The following is a 24,277-nucleotide window of genomic DNA, read 5'->3' on the forward strand; positions in this document are numbered from 1 at the left end:
TGCTGTGATGTTTTTAAACAATAAAATGGTTTTTAAATTGATTTACTTTTTTGTTGCAAGAACATTTCATTCTTTCACAAAAAGTAAACCTTACAAGTCTACTTTGCCTCGCTTCAACTTTACTTTGATCTTTCATTTTGAACATAAAACAGTGTTTTCATACCCCGTAGGATAATTTTAGCATTCCATGCAATTATAACCTGCAATTAAAACATCGGTACCAAACAATTTACAAATCATAAAAGTAGTTTAACATTTTTTGTAATGTAGTTTAAATGTGCCACTACATAATAATTGGCGGAATGCTTATTAAATTCACCGAATAACATGATGTGAGAAGATATTTCATGGTTTAATAGCTCAATTTCCATGGTGGGTCTGCTTTTTTATTCGCATTTTGAAACATCGAAAAGTTATTTTGCAAATGTTTGAACCTTAAATAATTCTATTTGAAATTTCGTATTTAAATGGTACTTGATGCGACAAACAAAATGAAAATTAAACATATTCATTTATGTAGTGTTTCCCATGTTTGAAAACATCATATAAAGATGCTACTTTTTTAAACTATTTATAAACATGTCATGTCTTAAATGTTGAAACTGATAATCAAAAAAAAAAATCACATGAAGATAAGGTGCTAACTCTTTAATTTGTTAATCATCCTTGTTTCAACAAAACAAGAGGTACCGATGCATACTAACAAGTGCAATATCTGATTTATAGCTTTTCTAATAAACGAGGTAACTATTGACATCTTTTGTGCGAAGATATCTATTACAAGAATGATTAACTATTATTGGTGAAAATTGTGATAAATCTTAGACCTGTTTCCTGTTGCACTACAGGTAAGTAACAGAATTTCGAGATACTTTACAGTTACAGATTTCAGATAACTATATTAAATTCATAGAACATGAAAATAATTTCAGATAAAAATAAAATGATTTCCTAAAGAAACCGATTGAGGAGAAAGGTGCATTTAACATTTAAGCCTTAGTTCCAATCAAAAATGGTCAATTGACATGAATCATTATTTCATTCATCTGTTCCATTTAAGAAAAAACTTAATGATTTTACCTATTGGGCCAATTGAGTCCACTAAGGTTATATAAACTGAGGTGAATATCTTTTCAGTGCTTTTCTTCTTTTGAGATAATCAGTAAGTACGTAGTTTGTTAATAGATAACTAAATAATAATTTATTTAGTGATGTAAGTTTAAAATCGTTCGTATCATCTTGAAAGAAATTCACATGAAAGTTAAACTCAATGTTTTATTGCTAGGTAAACTTGAAAAAACATATAAAATGACGTTTTGCAATGCAGATCGGATAAGGATTATTATATTTCTATGACAACAATTCACTTAAACATTTATGTGCATGAGAACGCTTACATTACATGTCAATTAATTGGTTACGTGATTTTATTTATACATCATAATTTCTTTAATGCCACAATAAAAACAGATAGATTAACATCATTTGCTATACACATCTGATATAAAACTTCTTAAGATATGAAAAAACTAAATGATTTAAAAGGAAAGAATATCAATATCAAATATGAGACAGCGTTACCTATTATACCAAATTATGTCATTTGCAATATATTTCATAATACAGCCAAATTTTCTTACATAACATACAAACAGATTAAAGTGACCGGTGTACGCATTTGCGTGGAATACCTGTTTCAATCACACGTTTTGTGAAGCAACATAAATATGGACAATGCCAACACCTTGTCCAATTTGTATCGGTTTAACAAAACCTTTTTGCATAACTTATCTTAAATGTATGTATGAATATTTATTAAATGCTAATCTTTGGTGGGATAGTATTTTGATAAGGATATGTCTGTAAGAATAAGACACATATTGATGCGTGCTTTAATGATAGCTTTTGTACCATTATGATTTCTTATCAGATTCAATAAACGTTAAAAACATTAACAATAATTTTATAATTCAAAACTTATTAACCTTCATGCTGTAAATAATTAGTAATTATATTTTTTACCAAGATATAAGGTGTTAATATTTTAATAAATCAATTTGATAAATCCTTACTCTGACTTTTTATTTGAATTTAGATAGACTTAACCACAAGCATTGGCATGTGATCTGTTGTTAACACATATAATATGTGTGGTGAAATTCCTATTGTAATTCATTAATCTGATAATATTAATTATAAAGTTATAAATGTTATAAATATAAATGCATATGTACTTAATGTACTTATTGTTGTTGAAATAGTAAACATTCAAGTGCTTAAAGTACTTGAACTATTATGATAGTAAAGTCGTTACTGTTAGATAATGTTACTTTACCTACTATAATAACGATAATTTATTTCTGAAATATTTTTGAAATTAGTTAACGTCTTGTTGTTATATTCAGAACATGTGTCTATTGATTTACAAGTAAACAGCAACAAAATAACGTGTTAATCATGTGAAATGCATTTATTTGCAACAATTCCGTTTGTTTAAATAAATAATGCGTCATATAATAGTAGTTATTGTAAGCTCAGCTCACTGAACAATAATTGTTTTACGATCTCTTAAAGTTGCTCTTACAACTTTCTTATACCGGTTTAATTGATTGTACTGTGTCTTTTTCTTATACTTGTATACAATCTCAGTTTGTGCGATATAGGTGAACAACTTGCAGCGATACTATCAGTAAAAAATTAGAAAAAATTTAAACGAATTTTCCGACAAGCTCCAGAAAGTAGATACAGTTGTTAATAATGTTAAATAGCTGAAGTATTCATGTATTTTATAGGGTAACACTGTTACAAATTAAGATACTTACGAATTACAAACGCAATACGTTTACTACCTTCTTTTTTCCGGACTTTAAATTGTTTTAACCTTATATTTACTGTACATGATAATTCTACACTAAAGTTATATTTAATATCATTTTTATTATTTATTCTACTGAGACTCTCGTAATATATCAGTGTATATGTCAGTTTAGAATACTTTTATTTCATTAAATACCGTTCACTTTTGATAGATTTTTATTTGATGTAAAATATATGTAAATACCTATCCCACGTACAAAATGGTATATTCATGCTAGCCATACATTATTATTAAAAATCAATCAGTTATATATTATTGTTTTGATTATTGATAAAATTTTGATTCATGTCAGCCAAAATTAATACACTTATATGAATACTAACTCTCATTAAATGCTAATTATTTGTACTTACAATGTCATTTAATATTGTAATACCTTTCGTGTATTTAAGAAATTATTTGTTGCTTATATAACTATGATAGCTAACAGTTACATTATAATCATATAATGCGGAATTTAAATATTGTAAGTGCTTTATACAGAGAGATCGGGGACTCGGATTATAATTGTTTTACTTTAATAGAACATAGAACATAATCTTTATTTGAGAGGCACAGATTACAAGGTGACAATTTGTAATTACATGTGTACAAATATATATATCAATATTAAATGTTAAATGGGTATCATAATTTAAATTTCATGTGGGGAAAGTGGATATTATCAACATACAAATTTCATAGGTAAATATTATAAGCTTTTAACACAAGTGTTAAATATATATATATATGTCTTTGCAAATTTTGACAATTTAATCTCAAGTTATCTAGAAATCAGGGAAAAATTAACGCACTCGCACGCACAAACAGAAATAATATATTTGTTACGCATATACATAAACACACACGCGCGCGCACGCACGCACGCACGCACGCACGCACACACACACACCTATACATACAGAAGTACTATTTGAAATTTACATGTACGCAATAGGAAAACAGTAAGAACAAAAAAATACAGCATAAAAAGATTTTGCTATCATGGTGCGAAATGAAATCATTTTGCCGTGGGAAAATTACTACTACAACTTTTACTATCCATTTCGTTCGAGCACGAGAATCATGATTTTCATTCATAGCTAATTTTTTAGGGCGTGGTTTAAAAAATTACAATTACATTTACGACATGCGCTTATGAAAAGCGAAAAATACTATATATTTGGATGAAAGATATTTAGTATTAGGTTACCAATTATATAAATAATTCAAAGGAATGACCTAAATGGATTTCCCGATGTAATCGAATTTGATTGGTCATTTATTCACACGTTCAATAAATCAATGTTTATTTCACTTGACCTGGATGCTTACACAAAATAGAGCCGGAAGTGTGCTTAATTTCGTTCGGATGGGATTTTATCAGTGGAATTTTAATGTACTTGTTGAATCGTAAGAAGTGCGCGTACATGGAATTATATACCGGTGAGTGTAATAAGTTATACAAATTGCTTTTGTTATTGTTGCTGTTTTTGACTAAGTTTATGCATACTTTTTTAGCGCCTGCCATGGTATACATATATTACACAGCAAATCAAACTTGCAGTATTTATATTAATAAACAACATTAGGCTTTGATATTTCTAAAGTCTGATGCATAATCATATGAAATTAAGATAATAAACTTTACGATCGCTTAAAAAACTTCAATAGTGAATGCTACGTATTTTGCGAGATTTGTCAGCTGTATTCGGTCATTAGTGGCGAGCAGTTCCTTAAAATTTAAGGATATTTGGATTGTTGTAAAATCTTCGATTTTAAAAGCTTGTTTCGTTTTTCCTTAAAAAAAATGGGGCAGACGAGTAAATAATGAAACTCGTCACCTAGGTCATTTAATGGGCAGAGATTACATTTACGTTGCTCGTCGGGGGATAAATGACTGGCTCCAACGGCCTACTTCAATCGGGAATCTATGGTTGCCCATGCGAAAATGCATAAGGGCAAGTCGGAGAGAATTCGGGAGTATGGAAAAGTATTCCTCAAACAATGTGTTTTCTTTAAATATAATGGTACATTTTGACCTTTGCTTGAAGCCTCAAGTTTCGAGCACCAATCCTGGAAAAACTGGTCAACAAGGGTAGGCTTGACCATCTTATTTTAAAAACTTACAAGTTAGAGAGCGTTGGTTAAGCCAAAGGTAGGAATTTTCCAGTTGAATTCTAGGATTTGTTTAACAAAGGAAGGCCATTTAAATATATGATTTGATTGTAACATATGCAGATAAACAACTAAACGAGTATTTCGAGTTACTGGAAAGAATAAGCTTATTCCAAAAATTTACCATTCGGGACTTAATGATAATTTCAATAGGGGTTAGCGTCCAAGTTCACCCGTATAGCATATATCTAGGAGTACTTTTTCTGGTCTTAGTAATTTTGCGAAGAAAAATTAGTGTGAACTTGCTCTACCATATCCAAGTTTTCGAAGCCCCATATTTCACTTCCGTTATGTTAGTATAGGTAGGACAGTATGATCAAATAATTTTCAACTGCAGGTCAATAGGAAGATCAAGGTTACTGATTCTCATGTACAATAAGTGCATGGCTTTATTAGCTTGCGAAACTACGTGTTTTCTACAAGATAAAAAAAGATCCAGAACTGAGAAAAACAACACCTAGATATTTATTATTCTTTAACTGTTTCAATAGGTTGACCATTTATGTTAAAACTGTATTTACTCGGTTTGTTAGTTCCGAAAACTATCACTTTAGTTTTTGAAAAATTAATTTTTTAACTTCCACTTTTGACAGTAATTATTAAAAGTTATCTAAAACACAGCTGAAAGGTGGACTCATTTTTCCCCAAATATAACCGTATCGTCTGCATAGAGTAATAATAATAGTTTCAAAAAGTGAAGGGCATTATTCACGTGAAAATCAATGATAATACCGTTATTATCTCGACTCAGGACAGAATCTAGGTCGTTCAGGTTATAGGGAGAAGAGGATCGGTGACAAATTTTCCCCTTGTCGTACCCCAGTGAAACTGGTGAAGAAGGCAGAAGTTTGACCATTGGCATTAACACACGATTTAATATCAGAATACATATTCTTAATAACTGTTAGTATTTTGCCCGATATACCAGTAACTGGACAATTTATGCCATAGCCCTGCTCGCCACACTGAGTCGAAGGCAGCTGAGAAATCTATAAAAGAGCATAACAACTTTTTCTTCTCTGACCTTAATTTTTCAATTAGGAAATGGAGGGTAAATATATGGTCACTTGTTGAGTACCCGGATCTGAATCCGGCCTGGTTTTCATTCAAGAGGTTATTATCGGCGAGAAATTCATTTATTCTATTGTTTAGTACGGCTGTGAAAAACTTTACCGAGACAGCTAAGTATTGTGTGATAGGCCTGTATAATTAGCAGGATTAAGCTTAGATTCTTTATTTTAAAAAATAGGTTTATACACCCAATCAACCACGAATCAGGTAATAAACCTGAATCTAATATAAAATTAAACAGTTTAACATAGATTGGGGCCATAACCGCTCGTGTACTTTTTAAGTACTCATTCCTGATGTTATCAAACTGGGAAGCAGCTTTACCATTATTTAATTTTGCAATTAATTAATGAATATACATTTAAATGCAATTGTTCTTTTTTTTCTTCTGAGATAAAAATAACACAAAAAGAAATATGATATCCATCGTTGCATAAATAACAAATTAGATATACGAGCGTATTTAAAACTTTCCTTACCAATTGTCCTTGTCATCATCAGAACACATAAGCTCAAACGACAAAAATATTCCAACATGATATTAGTTTAAATCAAAAATACTATGTAACACGAAAAGCAACATAATTCACAGAGCCACTATACTCATCATAGTTTTCCATAAACATGTTTAACAAAATATATATTCATAAATTGGTCCGATCACAATTAGAATCTAAGTAAAACACGTTTATCTGTCTTTTCACGGAATATATTTTTGCCATGCTTGACTAATGTTTTACCATTTTACATTGAAGCAATCACAATTCATACATTCCTTCAACTTACTAGGCCAACATGAAAAACGTTTTGAATACTTGTTGGTTATTTCTATACGTTAGATGTATCAACTCAGCTGATATGTTAATGCGCTACATGAAATGAATAATTGCGGTTAAGAATCAAAATCTCATACAAGCAAAACATCAGAAAAACTGACGATACATTTGATACAGTTTTTCAACGTCCAATAAAAATGAGAACAAAACCAAACCAGCGTGGGCGCTGTAATAATTTTCATTGCCACAGAGAGTAGGCATGTAAGCTTTTGGGTATCCAAATCTAAAAAATCTACTTTCAATTTGACTTATTGAAATATGGAACGCTTTGAGCACCGGGTAAAGGCGGGACTAGCCCTTGTTCATCTTAAGAGATTCCACGCGAGTGTATGTCCAAAGGTTATTTTTATGTTAGTCCTTCTGGTATTGACACAGCTTTGTTATTAGAATCTCTGTGATACTGCACTTAATATTTTAATAAATTGTCTATGATATGAAAATACCTATTTTACAATCTCAATGATATTTCAGAGTAAGGTCTGGTAAAACGTTCTATATATTTTTTACAATAATATGCACGCTTCATACCCATCGACTAATTGCTACGGCAAATTTTATCAACAACACTAACGATTCAGCTACCTGCAAAGATTACTTTTTAGCACATACTTGTAGATATTTTAAATATAACGTTGCATCATTTCAATGCTGGCGTAAATTTACATTTGTTGTAAAGGCCGGTCCAACTTGTCGAAAACTGCAAATACTTGAAGAAGCATATAATGCCTATTTGTGACCTATGACTCATGCAATTCTAACACATGGTGACAATTTATATCCTTGTGATATGGTATGAAACACAATATTAAAGAGATTCATCATAATGTATAATATACAGAAAATGCTAGTGAACGTTATAAATAATTAACTATTGATTTCCCGATGTTTCCGATGATGAATTACTTTTCATACTAAGAGCATATGCCAAGCATATATTAAAGTTTGCATTTTATGAATCGTGATGCAACCGATCACGAATTCATTTCAAGTAGAAAACACACAACATTTTTGATATTAAAGCGCGCCTGTTACTAATGATGGTAATGCGTCGTAAAGAAATAAACTGCAATCGGTCTAAATCATCAAGAATAAAAAAACGAATTTCTTTTATATCAAGATCATCTACAAAATCTTCAAATCTATTTTCCAAACTTTTTTAGATTAATCTCAATTGTGCAAACAAACGTTAAATCGTCAAAACATGCATGTCGGTAAATTGTTCCTTTATTCAATTATTCAGTTTTAGCTCTAAGATGTGGAGAAATTACTACTAAGTTAGTGATTCTAGGAAACTATAAAATGTACATATAAATGTAGTTATCAATTTCATGTACGGTTTAAATAAGTTACTGATTGCCTTGATTAAAAAGTATTTAATTTTTACAGTGACATAGCATTTTCTAATGGTAGGGACAGATCTCTGCATATATACATATATGAATATATACACTATTAAAACATATAATATTTATAAGATATATAATTAAATAATATGTTTTTCCGAAAGTTAAACATTGAGTGATCTTTTTTACACGCAAGCAATATATTTCAAATACGAATATACACATTTAATTTTGTCCATGCTAACTGACAATTTACTGATTTATTCTCCAGATGGAGTGCGATACAATCGCACTGTCGCTAAATGGTATATATAAATAAAAGTTATTTTGAATCTTTGCACATTTGTAGACATCGGCGTGCAATCTGGCGGTGCAAAATAAATAAACAACATAATGTAAAGATTTTATTGGTACAACTTTGATTTATATCATCAAATTCCATTCACTTTTAAGATAAATTCTGATAAATCTGTCATGTGCCATTCGAAAAGAAAGGTACATGTATTTGTGTTAAATTTTAATGAAACTGTTACCTTGTAAATACTTCAACATCGTTATATACTGATATGATGAAAGGGACAAACCTATTCTTTAGGATTTTAACAAGGCATAATGTTTTATGAAACAATGAACTATATTTTGCAGTACTGGTCTTAAGATATAGTAAAATCCATTGTAATTACATGTTATTGAATACTTATTGGCCCAGTGTCAGTATTTAGAGATAAAGTCGATAATTCTTCTGTATATCTCACAGTCTCTCTCACTGTACATTAAAAATGGATTCATAAGATGTTAAAATGCAATCCTTTCAAACTGTATTAAGATAAAAAAAAATCAATTTTTATGATCAATATTTTTTTTCTTGTGGGACAAAAATAGTTGATTAATCATTTTATGGGGAATCAGTTCGTTAACAGTATTTCCAATTTTACTTAGATTACTTTTAACATATCGATTTTCCATTTTTGAGAATGAAATCTTAAATATTCACTGATATATTCTACAGATAAGATCACTGACGCAAGAATGGTATAATTCAAAGTATTTTCACATCTGCTCAAATCTGCGTGCAGTTTGACACTTCAAAGATAACCAATAAAAAATTCAAGATTTCAAATTTGTTTTTCATAACAAGCAATTTATTTCCAATTCAACTTACAAAATAACCCTTTGCGTAATAAGTTTTTGTGAAATGAAAACTGACAATTTTACTGATATAGTTTTAGATAGGATCACTGATGCAAGAATGACATAGTTTTGAGTATTTGCACATCTGCCCAAATCGGCATGCAGTGTGACGCTGCAAATATAATCAATCGAGAAAAAGATATTATGTTCTCTTCAATTTTAAAAGTCACAGTATAAATTTGTCATTTTAAACTTGAAATCATATGGGTGCCAAGCTCAACATTAAAGTATTTTAACTGAATAACATAGATACCTTAAAATGGACGTCATCATTGTTAACGTGTTACAATATATATGGTAAATTCATAGGCCTTTTCATAGACATACGAGGGTTGTCCAAAAAATTCGTGCACTGCAGTTATTGTCGTGAGAGTTATTGATAGAAAAACATGAATTATATATCACTTGAAGGGGAGATCTGTGTCAAATAAGAAAACAAAAGAAAAAAAACGTGAAACGGCATGTCGTGAAAACAAATTGTCATACAGTTACCTTGGTTACGTAATACCGGGGGCACGACAAAAAAAATTGGGTTAGTTCATTTTTTGGATGCTTTAAACGGAAATTCCTTAAACACTACATATAAAACGTTAAAATTCAGGGGAAAGTGTTTTGTATTCTAGCTCACTAAAAATAGACGTCTTTTGCCCTATTGTAAGGGTTTCGTAAACCCAAACATTTGTTCGTGGTGGTAAACTGTTTTTACGTGAAAATGAAAATGTCGCTAAACGTTTTGGAAATACGGACGATCTTTAAAAAATTTTTTTGGCAAAAAAATTGGGGAAAAACCAAACAGATACCTTACAAAAGAATTTAAAAAAGGGAAAGGCGGGACAAATTTCCCAGTTTTTATGTAGGATTTTTTTTTAAAAAGGGCAAAAAACGCAATGTAAAAGGGGCCCAAAAGAGTCGGTAGGGAAGAAAAACCGGTCAGACAGACGTCCGTCCGTAATGCTGGCGCATGTGACAAGGGTTTTCCAATATAAAGTGCACTGGTGGAATATGTTACATGTACGTTGCATAAGAACAATAAAAACTACAAAATGCATCAATCATTCCTCTATTAACAGTAAAACAAATTATAACATAAAATTAAAGCAAATGCCACTTTACAAGCAACAGACAATGAATACAAGTACAGTAATAACTAACCCAATTTTTGTCTTGCGTCGGTATAACGTTATTGAGGTAACTTAATGACCATTCTTTTACACGACACGCCGGTTTCTCGACTTGTTCTTTTGTTTTCTTATTTGAGATAGATTTCCCCTTCAAGTGATATATAATTCATTTGTTTATATTAATAACTCTCACGACAATAACTGCAGTGCACGATTTTTTTGGACCCTCGTATCATTTTTAAACTACTGTTTAAGTAATTATTTTTTCCGATGTAAAATCGACTGAAATAAAAGACTACATTCTTGAATATGAAGCTGCCAACTAACAATTTCATAATTGTTGGTCTTTCAAAGTATGTTTTGAGTGACTCTAATAATATTTTGGTCAACCGTTTAGTCCAGTACAATGTCTTCTTCTTACATTATGCAAAAAAGAAATATAGTAAAAGCAATATATTTTATAATTGAAATATAATTTCAAGTTTAAATTTAAAGAAATATACGAGTATAAGATAATTAGCCCCTGTGAAATAATTTAAATGTTTTTTCAATATATTTTAATGAGAGTCTTTTATATTAAAAATAAAAGTTAAAAAGTTCTTCTATGTTGCTAAGTTGCGTTCATTGCATGTCATTCCTTGGTAAACTTTGCTGTGATGTTTATAAACAAAAAAAATGGTTTTTAAATTTATTTACTTTTTTTTTGCAAGAACATTTTATTCTTTCACAAAAGTAAACCTTACAAGTCTACTTTGCCTCGCTTCAACTTTACTTTGATCTTTCATTTTGAACATAAAACAGTGTTTTCATACCCCGTAGGATAATTTTAGCATTCCATACAATTATAACCTGCAATTAAAACATTGGTACCAAACAATTTACAAATCTTATATTAAGTAGTTTAACATTTTGTATAATGTAGTTAAAATGTGCCACTACATAATAAGTGGCGGAATGCCTATTAAATTCACCGAATAACATGATTTGAGAAGATATTTCATGGTTTAATAGCTCAATTTCCATGGTGGGTCTGCTTTTTTATTCGCATTTTGAAACATCGAAAAGTTATTTTGCAAATGTTTGAACTTTAAATTATTTTATTTAAAATTTCGTATTTAAATGGTACTTGATGCGACAAACAAAATAAAAAACAAACATATTCATTTATGTAGTGTTTCCCATGTTTGAAAACATCATATAAAGATGCTACCTTTTTCAATTATTTATAAACATTTCATGCCTTAAATGTTAAAACTGATTATCAAAAAAAAAATCACAAGAAGATAAGGTGTTAACTCTAATAAATATAACAAAACAACAGGTGCCGATGCATATTTACTAGTGCAGTTTCCGATTTATAGCTTTTCTAATAAATGAAGTCACTATTTGACATATTTTGTGCAAAGATATCCATCATGAATTAACAACTCTTTTTACAGCTTCAAGTGGTGAAAAGTGTGATAAATGTTGGACCTGTTTCCTGTTGCACTATAGGTAAGTAACGAATTTCTTTCAGTTAGAGATTTCAAATAATTATATTGAAATTCAAAGAACATAAAAACAAGTTCAGATAAAAATGAAATGATTTCCTAAAACCCAATTGAGGAGAAAGATACATTTAACCTTTAAGCCTTCGTTTTCAATCAAAAATAGTTAATTGACATGAATCATTATTTTTATTTTCTGTTTCCATTCACGAAAGAACTTAATTGTTTTACTTATTGGGCCAATTTAGTCCACTAAGATTATATAAACTAAGGTGAAATATCTTTTTTTAAAGCTTTTCTTCTTTTGAGATAAACAAGTAAGTAGTTTGTAAAAGGAAACAAATTCACATGAAAGTTAAACTCAAATGTTTATTGCTAGGTAAACTTAGAAAATCATGTAAAAAGACGTTTTGCAATGCAGATTGGGTAAAGATGATAATGTTTCTATAACAACGACTCACTTAAACATTTATGTGCATGAGAACGCTTACATTACATGTCAATTAATTGGTTACTTGATATTATTTATGCAACATTATTTCTTAAATATCCCAATAGAAAGAGATAGACTTATAAACAAATACTAACATCATTTGCTATACAAATCTAATATTAAATGTTTAGAAATATCTCAAATTATTAACTCAAAGATTTAAAAGGAATAAAATATTAATATCAAATATGAGAAGGCGTTACGTATTATACCAAATTATGTAATTAGCAAATATAATTGCATATTAACTGCCAACATTTTCTAACATATCATACAAACAGATTTAAGTGACCGGTGTACGCATTTGCGTGTAATACCCGTTTCAATAACAGGAGATCTCTACTCTGCATCTTTTTGGTTTCAATATAAACAGAAACAGTAACTAAATAGATTTTAACTTAAGCATTGGTATGTGCTCTTTTGTTAACAAATGTTTGTGGTGAAAATTTTTTATAGTAATTCATTTATCTGATATTAAAAATATTTTACTGACTTATACATATTTGTACATAGTCATGAATGCAGAACATATTATTAAAATGTATATATTACAACGTCGTGGAACGGTGATGATGATAACAGACATTTGAATATGGGGAATGTTCTGAAGTCTTTAGTTTAACAATGTATGACTGGAAAATATATTTAATTGATTTGGTTAAAGATATACTTTGCTCATCGTAAGTAAAATATTTTAATCACAAATTAATTAAAATATATGACATTCTTACTGAATATGTCTAACTTGAATAAAAGAATATTTTTAGTGTATTGGAAGTTGCGTTCCCGATTATCGGTCTTTTTTTTTACAAAAACTGCCACTCCTTAAAAGACACCAAATATTCATACTGTGACCATCTATGGTGTGTAGAATTTTAAACATGACAAATCATTTTTGTATGAAATTAAAACATGTTTATTTTGTATTTACAAAAGGAGAGTGTAGCAAATATAAATATTTTCTAACATAAATACATCTATTCATTCTGGTTTTTTTATATAATAGTATATGATACTTATATCGCATGACTGTTGTGGTAAAAATGTTTGCTAGTATCAACTGTTATACTATAAATGCATACATACTCAAAGAACTTTTTGTTGTCGTTAAATATTATGACGGTAAAGTAGCTACACCACTTTATTCAGACAATGTCATTTTTACCAACCATAATAATAATAATTTGTTTCTGAAATGTTTTTGAAATAATTCTTTTTGTTATATTAAAACATTTATTTAATATTAAGTAAGCATCTACAAAATAATGTTAATCATCTGATCTGCTAAAATTGTATTTACAACTCTTTTAAACCTTTATATAATTGGTTGTAGTGTGTCTTTATCTAAATATTATTGTATAAAATCTACTTTCGCACGATATTGGTGAATCACTTATTGTGAAAATTTAGAAAAGTTGTAAACAAATTTTACGACAAGCTCTAGAAAAATGATACAGATGTAAATTATTGTAATAGCTTAAGAATCAATCAATTACATAGGGTAACACTGACACCAATCAAGATGACTACGAATTAAACACGCAATACGTAAGGTTTTTTTCGGGACTGTAATCTATTTAACCTCATCCTTACTGTATATGTCAATCCGACAATAAAGGTATATTTAATATCATTTTTATATAATTCTTTAACTGAGAATTTGAGATAAAATTAATTTAGAGTAATTTTCTTTCATTATTTTAATGCCGCTCACTTTCGATAGATTTTTATTTGATGTAAAATATATGTAAATACCTATCCCACGTACCAAATATATTCATGCTAGCCATATATAAATATCAATCACTTATATATCTTGTATTGATTATTGATACATTTTTTATCTATGTCAGCCAACATTTATACATTTATATGAAAAACAAATCCCGATGAATGCTTGTTATTTGTACATACAGTGTCCTTTTATATTGCAATACGATTCATGTATTTAGAACATCATTAATTGCGTATATAACTATGAAAACTTACTAATTATTGAATGAGGAATTTAAATATTGTCCGTGTTTGATACAGACAGATCGGTGACTCGGAACATAACTGCCGTAATTAATGAATAAACCTCTAAATATAAAAAAATAATGTTATATAAATCTATTTTTTCTGAAAATAAAAAAAAAGAATTCTCTTAATTTTTGTATTAATAAAAATTAAATATATTAAGAACATCCCTTACCAGATTCCCTTGTCATCACCAGAACACATAAGGTCAACCGACAAAAATATTCCAACATGATATTATTTAGTTTAAATCAAAAATACTACGTGACACGAAAAGCGACACACCATTCACAGAGCTATTATAATCATCATAATAATCCGAAAATTGTTTAACGAAATCTATATTCACGAATTGTTCAGATCACTATTAGAATCTATATAAACCACGTTTATCTGTCTTTTCACGGAATACATTTTTGCCATGCTTGACTAATGTTAAACCATTTAACATTGAAGTAATCATAATTCATACATTCCTTCAATAACTGCAATAACCTACTAGGCCATCAAGAAAAGCATTTTGAATACTGGTTCGATATATTTATACGTTAAGATGTACACCAGTATATGATTAATGACACACATATAGATAATATAGCAAGAGAATATAGAATAACCGACATAAACATAACACAGACAAACATACAGAAAATAGACAGTAATATATATAGACATAACAGTTAATTTCAACGTCCAATTAAAGATGAGAACAAACAAACTAGCCGTATAGTTGGTGTAAAAATATTCAATTGACAGAGAGAAGAAGGAAGTTAAGCGTATACGAGAGATATCAGATAGGAAATAGACAAAAATAATATCAAGGTACATAAGAAGGATCAATAAATAATAATGATTATAAATTATAATAAATAAAACAAACTTACTAATATTTTAAATGTAATGTCTTAAAGAGACCATCAAAGTGGAACTATCAACTGCACAGAACCAAAGAAACGTACTAAGACAGCGGAATGAAAGAAACTATTCTAATTGATAAATCATTATCATTAGCAAATGTGACCAAAATGAGCTGTATGCAAATTTTATGAGAAACCATTTTAAGGCATTTCGAAATATAATAATAATAATAATAATAAATCTACTTTCAATGTGACTTATTAAAGAATGGAACGCTTTGAGCACCGGGTAAGCGAGACTTTACCTGGTCCATCCGAGTATTTCCATCTATGTGCTAGACTTATAAGGTTACTAGAATCTCCATTGTTTAATCTAAGTTATTTTCGTTTTAGTCCTTCTGGTATTGACATCGCTTTGAACCTCCATGATACTGCACTTCATATAATAATAAATTGCATATGATATGAAAATACCTATGTTATAATCTCAATGATATTATTGAGTAAGGTCTGGTAAAACGTTTTATATTTTTAACAATAATGTGTATGCTTCAGAGCCGTCGACTAATTACTACGGCAAAAACTTATTAACAACACTTACGATTTAGCTACCTGTAAAGATTACTTTATAACATATACTAGTTGATATTTTAATTGCACCGTTGCATTATTTTCGACGCTGACGTAATTAACATTTGTTTTGGAAAGTCTGGTCTAACTGGCTGAAAACTGCAAATACTTGTACAACCACCATACAGTGTATATTTGTACCCTATGACTCATACAATGCTAACATATGGTGACAGTCAGTCTCCGAATGACATGCTATGAAATATACAATATTAAAGAGTTCGATCATAATGTATTATAGACAGACACAATTGCAGTGAGTGTTATATATAGATACATAATGTATTATAGACAGACACAATTGCAGTGAGTGTCATATATACATGTAGATACATGTTATTAACTATTAATTTTCTGATGTTTACGATGAAAACTTAGTATTAATACTTAAAGCATATCCCAAACATATATTCGCATTTTATATAACTTATGCAACCGGGCTTGAACATACGGTGCAAATTGAAATAAGAAAAGAAAAACGGAATCCCTAAAGAACGCCCAAAACGACAAAAATGAAAATGTTGCAGCCATGAATGCATTTCAGGTAGAAAACACAGAGCATGTATATAAAAGCGCGCCTGTTACATATGCTGATAATACGACTTAAAAATGCAATCGGTTTAAGTCATCAAGAATACAAAAAGAATGTCTTTAATATCAAGATCGTATACAAAATTTTTAGATCTATTTTCCAAGTTTTCGTTCTTGTTAATTAAGTTTTCGATTTATCTCAATCGTGCAAACAAACTTTAGCTTATCCAAAAAAAATGTATGGCGGTAAATCGTTTCATTATTCATTTATTCATCATTAACTTTAAAGTATGTAAACAAATAGTATCATCAAGTTATTTAGTAAACCTACATATACTATTATATTTATCAATCTCATGTATGGTTTTAGTAAGTTTTTGTTTGGTTTGATTTTAGGTAACATATTGAAAGTATTGCTTTTTTAAGTTTACATGATATAACTTTTGAACGCTTCCAAATTGTATAGACAGATTAAGTTTTCTTATCTCTGTTTATATACATATATGCATATATACAATATAAAATTATGATATTATTATTTAATTATAATATATATATATATATATATATATATATATATATATATATATATATATACATATAATTCAATAATATGTTTACCGAAAGTTAATCGTTGAGGGATTTTGTTTTCTCGCAATCAATTTATTTCAAATAATGATTTTCAAATACCACTATGCACATTTAATTTTTGTCCATGAAAATTGACAGTTTCATGATTTATTCTACAGATGAAGTGCGATACAATCGCACTGTCGCAAAATGGTATAGATACATCGAGGTTATTTTAAATCTTTGCACATTTGTAGACATCGGGGTGCAATCTGGCGTTGCAACAAAATAAATAAACGACATAATTTAAATATTTTATTGGTACAGATTTGATTTATATTATTCAATTTCGTTCACTGTTAAGATCAATTCTGATAAACGTGTCATGTTTCATCTGATTATATGTAAGTGCCAAGAAAGGCATTTTTGTTAATTTAAATGACAGTTACCTTGTAAATACCTCAACAACGTTATAATACTGATATGATGTAAGGGACACAACTATTCCTAAGGATTTTAACAAGGCATAACGTTTTATGAAACAATTAAATATATTTGTAGTTCTGGTCTTTGGATGATGTAAAATCATTTGTAATTAAAGACTTTTGAATTCTTATTGGCCCAGTGAGTGGATTTGGAGAACAATTCCAATTTTCTTTTGTATATCACAAAGTCTCTTTCACTGTAAATTAAAAACAATCGGATTCGTAAGATATTATAATGCATTCTTTTAAAACTGTGTTAAAATAATTCTGTTGTCAAGGTTTTGACTTTCTTGAGCAATACAATTTGCTTGTTGAACACAACTTTTTGATAAATCATTTGATGGAAAATTTAAGTTCACTAACGGTGTATAGTAGGTACGTTGTAATTGATTTGCCATTGAGTGGTTCCATTCTTTTTTTTTAAAAAAGGTCATAATTTTTAACATGTATGAGCAATTTAGGCAAAGAATATTTATTACGAAGACAGTGATAACAGTAAGAAACGTGAATATAGGTAATGTCATATCATCATAAAATCACATTGAAATTTACTTTCAGAATAAACTTTGAGAACATGCAAGTTACCCGGCAATTGTCAAAATTTGAATGCTTATCGAATAGAAAAAATTTTTTGTTTATATATAAACATAATATCTGTGGATGTTTCCAAATACAAAATTTCATCATTTTCATGTTTTAATGTGGAATTCTGCTTAAAGCCGGTGCTATGGGGGTGGACGGTAACTTGCACTTTCCAGTACCGTCCATTGACAGGCTAAATCAAACCGAGCCTGCAACATTTTTAATTTTGTCGTTTTGGGCGTTTTTTAGGGATTCCAATTTTCTGTATTCTATTTGCATACATGTAACTTTATTTTTACACATGAACACTTACTTTACATGCCACTAAATTGGTCTTGTGATGTTTTCCTACAAACACACCACACATAATTTTAGATATTACTTACATAATTTACTGTCAAACTATGTAAACATATCTTTAAAAAATAAAGATTAAAAACGGAACAAATGATTAACGATCAATATGAGGCGTCGTTAGGTAATGAACTGAAGTAGGGTTTTTACAGTCGCAAATGCGATGCCAACATATTCAACATATCATACTGAGATACACACATGCCAGTGTACGTTTTTGCATGATATTTTGGTTCCAATACGACATCGGATTTAGATACATTTTTGTGAAGTAATAAGTATGTTAGGAAAGCTAATACTTGTCTGTCCAATATGTACAACAATTACAAACAATGCTTTTGCACAGACGAGTTTACGTACAAGCACGAATATGTTATATTCATAAATCAGGTGTCCCCTAGAGAACAATCTTTGTGTGATAAACTCACAATTAGCGGTTTTCGTATTCACAAATAACTAAAAGACATTACATTTGATACATGTTTATACATTCTGTACTTGAATTAGAATCAATGTACATAAGAACATAAATTCATGTTTCAAATTGTCATCATCTACGAACATACAAATATTTCCTTTACTTACGAACATATATTTTGAACTGACTTACTACGAATGCAATAACTTCTATTCTGACTCCAAAAACAAAACAAAGAAAAAAGAATACGTACATACAAAACAATCTTATTTAATGGAAACTTATATTACCTATTACTTTTATTCTAATTATTGTATTTATAATAAATTGTATTTCTGTATTCTTTTCGCAGATTTTAACACAATTTAAGTCATATTTTGTGATCGATCTACTTAACCGGCTTTCCCGGATAGCGAATCAGTAACTTTCAATATCACTACAAGCGTCTTAATACACATATGATTTCTGAATTAGCAGTAAGAGATAAATGAACACAAACTTAATATCAGAGGTAAATTGGCATGGAGCCTCTACGCTCCGACCTATCCCGCGAGAATCGGACCATTTAGCCACGGGTTACTATTCCAATGCTAAGCGGTATGGAACATCATACAAACATTATATGTCAACGGTGGTAGTTTGGATTGATAGTATAAACTGTAATTACTATGAACACACAGTGATTAAACTGTTTACACTTTTACGATTGATGCAAAATATATGTCAATAACTTATTGTCTTTCAAAAGGCAAAATTTATGTCAGACATATATATAAATAATGCATTTCATGACATTGTATTGATGAAGTAAGATTTATATCAATCAAAATGAATCTTTTAACACTTTTGGCTGATCCCGTTCATGCTAGTTATCTTTAATTCAAGGTCAGTGTTGATTTTATCAATGGATTTTGTGTATATTTAAATACAATGTTGGCGTACAAAAATATGAAAGCTTACTGTTTATTAATATTGGGCATATCTTACTTCCTACTTTTCGTTTCATATTGTGTTAAACATGGACAGCACAGAAAGCAACATTGCCGCAATATAACTAACTTCAAGACAAAAATATCGACAATGTTTTTACATACTACAATATCCTAAATTTCTGTCAATTTTGTTCATAGGCAGTAAGTTAATCACATAATAAAACATATTAAGAACTATTTGTCTTACCAGCTTTCAATGTCACAATCAGAAAATATGAGAACAACCAACATGAATATCCCAACATTTTAACTAGTTTTATTCCAATATATTTTATAGCACAGAGAGGAAAACACAACACTCAAAATTTAATTTTGTTGCTATAAAATAATATTTCATCGTATCCATATTGACGAAACGTTTCTTTTATCACAAAAATCATCGAACATCAAACTTCATAAAAAAGATTTGTTGCGCCTGATTTAAGTTTAATCGATTGCTGTATTCGTTATAAATCTATTTGGTTCAACCCTTCATTCATATAACATGTATAACAAGCCACATTTTTAAGTGTTTTTTTATCACAAATACGTTTTTGAATTACATATTTTGAATAACATTATTATATTATTACGAACTTTGCATAAGCTCAGCTAATATCTGTTACATAAAACACATCCGGTAAAGTATTAGACGCTTGTAAAAACATTAAACTGCCGATGCATTTGTTACAATACTGCACGGTCGAATCAGAAATGGAGAACAGGTACGTTGTAAACAAAAGCATTGCTATAGAGACTTTATGAAAGTTCTTGTGAAAAGGTGGTATACAAGATTAAGGTACAATATATTATTTACATACTTATGTTTATTATATGATCTGTTGAATGCATATTCTCAGAGGTGGCCGATTTCAGTCAAATGAATACCCGTATAAAAGTATTTAAACGAGATTGAACATTGAAATCACTATGCAATAAACATCCCTATGATAAGAATATGACTATAAGAATATATTCCCAATGATAATTATATTGAAAAAATCAAACATAAATTATGTTAAGAAGATATATTTGATGTCGAAATCATTATGTCATCATTTTCTTTAAACTAACACTTTAATCTTCAAAGCAGGCTATATCCATAACTTTCGAAGTGTAACTTTATATATTTTACAATAATGTGCATAGTCCACTGATAAACATATTAACTCACAACTGACAATGCCTCCACCAGTATCACTTTATAGCATATAACCTTCAACATCGTCATCTTGACGATGCTGAACACATTTCACTTGTGTTGAAAAAGTCGGGTGCACCTACAAACTGAAAAAAACTGCCATACAGGATCAACTCTTTGCCTACGACCCTAATGTCTACTTATAACTCATTAAATGTCCCTTGTGGCAGAGAGGTTGCCTTTACAGATTGAGGCATTAGATTACCCTGTGTGATCATAAGAGGCGACTAAATGGATTTATATTACTGTAATCAGCTCCAGCAGTTGAGATGGTTTTGAGCCCTGGTATTGATTTAAGTTTATAACACCCGAGGTCAGCCAAATTCATCTTTACTGTTTCGGCGCCATATATTAACTTAACTGTGTTAGTGCGCCGTAAAACCAAACAAAACAACGTAATTAAATGCTAACATATGGTGACATTTTGTATCTGTATTAACATGGTATGAAATTAACAATATTAAACAGATCAAAATGTTTTTTACATGGAAAATGTTTTCGGGCATAAAATACAATTAACAATTGATATCTTGATACTGGCAATTTTCATACGAAAAAGAACATCACAATAAAAAATTATTTCATATAATGTGTTGCAATCGCTAAAACACATTCGATTACAAAGTCAAAGCTGCCTTTTAACTTGAAAACCTAGAAATTGTTTACACAAGCGCACCTGTTTCAATCTGGCGTTGTGAAAATAATGGCGCTGATTTATACTGATATCTCAAATTCAAATTGATTCATTGTTAAGATCAGTTATGATAAATTGTGATGTCATATTATATCTGGGAACATATGAGTGCCAAGTTCGGCATTGACGTTTCAAAATATTGATCAATTACCTTGAAATGACTTTTCAACATTGTAATACATATATCGTAATTAATTTATAAAAACCCTTCATCGAGTATTTCACCAGGTAAAGGTTTATTCCAATTTAAATTACATTTTCCAGAACAGGATTTTAAATTATGTAAATTGATAAATTTCAGGTTGTTCCGCTTTTGAGAATTTCATAACCCCAGATGTTTGTTTCTGCATTAAATATGTACAATCCTATGTATCTAATATGTTGTTTTTTTCAGCCAACTGAGCATTTACACTGACTGCGATATGTTCTATAATACATCATTCAAAGAAAACAAATAATTGAAAAGGTATCAATAATAAATAACAATTAGATCACAATTCTCATTACTTTTTCTTTATTATGATAGTTATCTCATGTACAAAGATTTTATGAAAAACCCCAGAAAGACCATGAAAACAAGAAATAAAGGATATTGAATGAGTACATGTTTAATACTAAATTTATTCAACAAATTGATAATAATCTTGTTTCATTTCAATACATTTAGTTTTGAATCTACACGAATACTATATTCTTCTTATCTCATATCGATATAAGGTACAGAAAACTGTTAAAAAAGAGTCATTTTTATTGATGTCGCCATAGTGTAACCGCTTAAATGCTATATTTGTATATATCGCAAATGACGTCATGTCAAAGTGTTATTTCACTAGTGTAATATATTTTTTATTAAATGGTTTTATTACACTCTTGCGCCGCGGTATATGTGATAAAATATACGTGATAACAAATTGCCAGTGCTTGAAAAAAAAATCATTCTTATTGGAAATTGTGTACTTATGTTGGTTGGTACTTTAATTTTGATTATAAATTTGTCATTTTAAACCTGAAATCATATGGGTGCCAAGCTCAACATTAAAGTATTTTTAACTGAGTAACACAGATACCTTAAAATGGACATCATCTTTGTTGGCGTCTTACAATATACATGGTAAATTCATAGGCCTTTTCATGGACATATTATTTTTAAACTACTTTTTTCGTAATTATTTTTTTCTGATGTAAAATCGACTAAAATAAAAAACTACATTCTTGAATATGAAGCTGCCAACCAACAATTTTGAATTCATAATTGTTGGTCTTTCAAAGTATGTTTTGATTCACACAAATAATATTTTGGTCAACCGTTTAGTCCAGTACAATGTCTTCTTAATACATAACATTATGAAAAAAAGTAATATAGTAAAGCAATACATTTTATAATTGAATTATAATTTAAAGTTAAAATATAAGCAAATATATAAAATAATAACTTTGTGAAATGATTTAATTGTTTTTCAATATATATTAATGAGATTCTTATATATTAAAAATAGAAGTTAAAAAGTTCTTTGCCAGTTATCCTATGTTGCTAGGTTTAGTTGAAAGTTGCGTTCATTGAATGTCATTCCTTGGTAATCTTTGCTGTGATGTTTTTAAACAATAAAATGGTATAAATTTATTTACTTTTTTATTGCAAGAACATTTCATTCTTTCACAAAAAGTAAACCTTACAAGTCTACTTTGCCTCGCTTCAACTTTACTTTGAACATAAAACAGTGTTTACATACCCCGTAGGATAATTTTAGCATTCCATGCAATTATAACATGCAATTAAAACATTGGTACCAAACAATTTACAAATCATATATTAAGTAGTTTAACATTTTGTGTAATGTAGTTTAAATGTGCCACTACATAATTAATGACGGAATGCCTATTAAATTCACCGAATAACATAATTTGATAAGATATTTAATGGTTTATTAGCTCAATTTCCATGGTGGGTCTGCCTTTTTATCTGCATTTTGAAACATCGAAAAGTTATTTTGCAAATGTTTGAACCTTAAATTATTTTATTTAAAATTTCGTATTTAAATGGTGTGACAAACAAAATAAAAAACAAACATATTCATTTATGTAGTGTTTCCCATGTTTGAAAACATCAGATAAAGATGCTACCTTTTTCAATTATTTATAAACATGTTATGCCATAAATGTTAAAACAGATTATCAAAAAAAAATCACAAGAAGATAAGGTGCTAACTCTCATATATATAACAAAACAACAGGTGCCGATGCATATTTACTATTGCAGTTTCCGATTTAAAGCTTTTCTAATAAATGAAGTCACTATTGACATCTTTTGTGCAAAGATATCCATCATTCATGATTAACTACTATTTTACAGCTTCAAGTCGTGAAAAGTGTGATAAATGCTGGACCTGT

The 24,277-nt window shown here is 29.3% G+C and overlaps 1 protein-coding gene across 6 annotated transcripts in view; it reads right to left on the reverse strand.

The window, feature by feature from the left end:
* The window catches only part of LOC132722149 (uncharacterized), a 68,513-nt gene that overhangs the window by 25,924 nt on the left and 18,312 nt on the right, over window positions 1–24,277 (reverse strand). The window contains exon 1 of one of the 6 annotated variants that reach the window (XM_060706585.1): window positions 20,203–20,648. The exons of 3 other annotated variants lie outside the window; for them this stretch is intronic. In XM_060706585.1, the coding sequence (XP_060562568.1) occupies window positions 20,203–20,260 (58 nt within the window). In that variant the 5' untranslated portion in view covers window positions 20,261–20,648. Of the gene's footprint in view, window positions 1–6,585; window positions 6,711–14,771; window positions 14,912–20,202; window positions 20,649–24,277 lie in introns of those variants that run through there. 2 more of the 6 variants (XM_060706588.1, XM_060706590.1) reach the window with 2 other exon arrangements.

This window comes from Ruditapes philippinarum, unplaced genomic scaffold, assembly GCF_026571515.1.
Source record: "Ruditapes philippinarum isolate M1 unplaced genomic scaffold, ASM2657151v2 ctg3992_1_1_1_1, whole genome shotgun sequence".
NCBI lineage: Eukaryota > Metazoa > Mollusca > Bivalvia > Venerida > Veneridae > Ruditapes > Ruditapes philippinarum.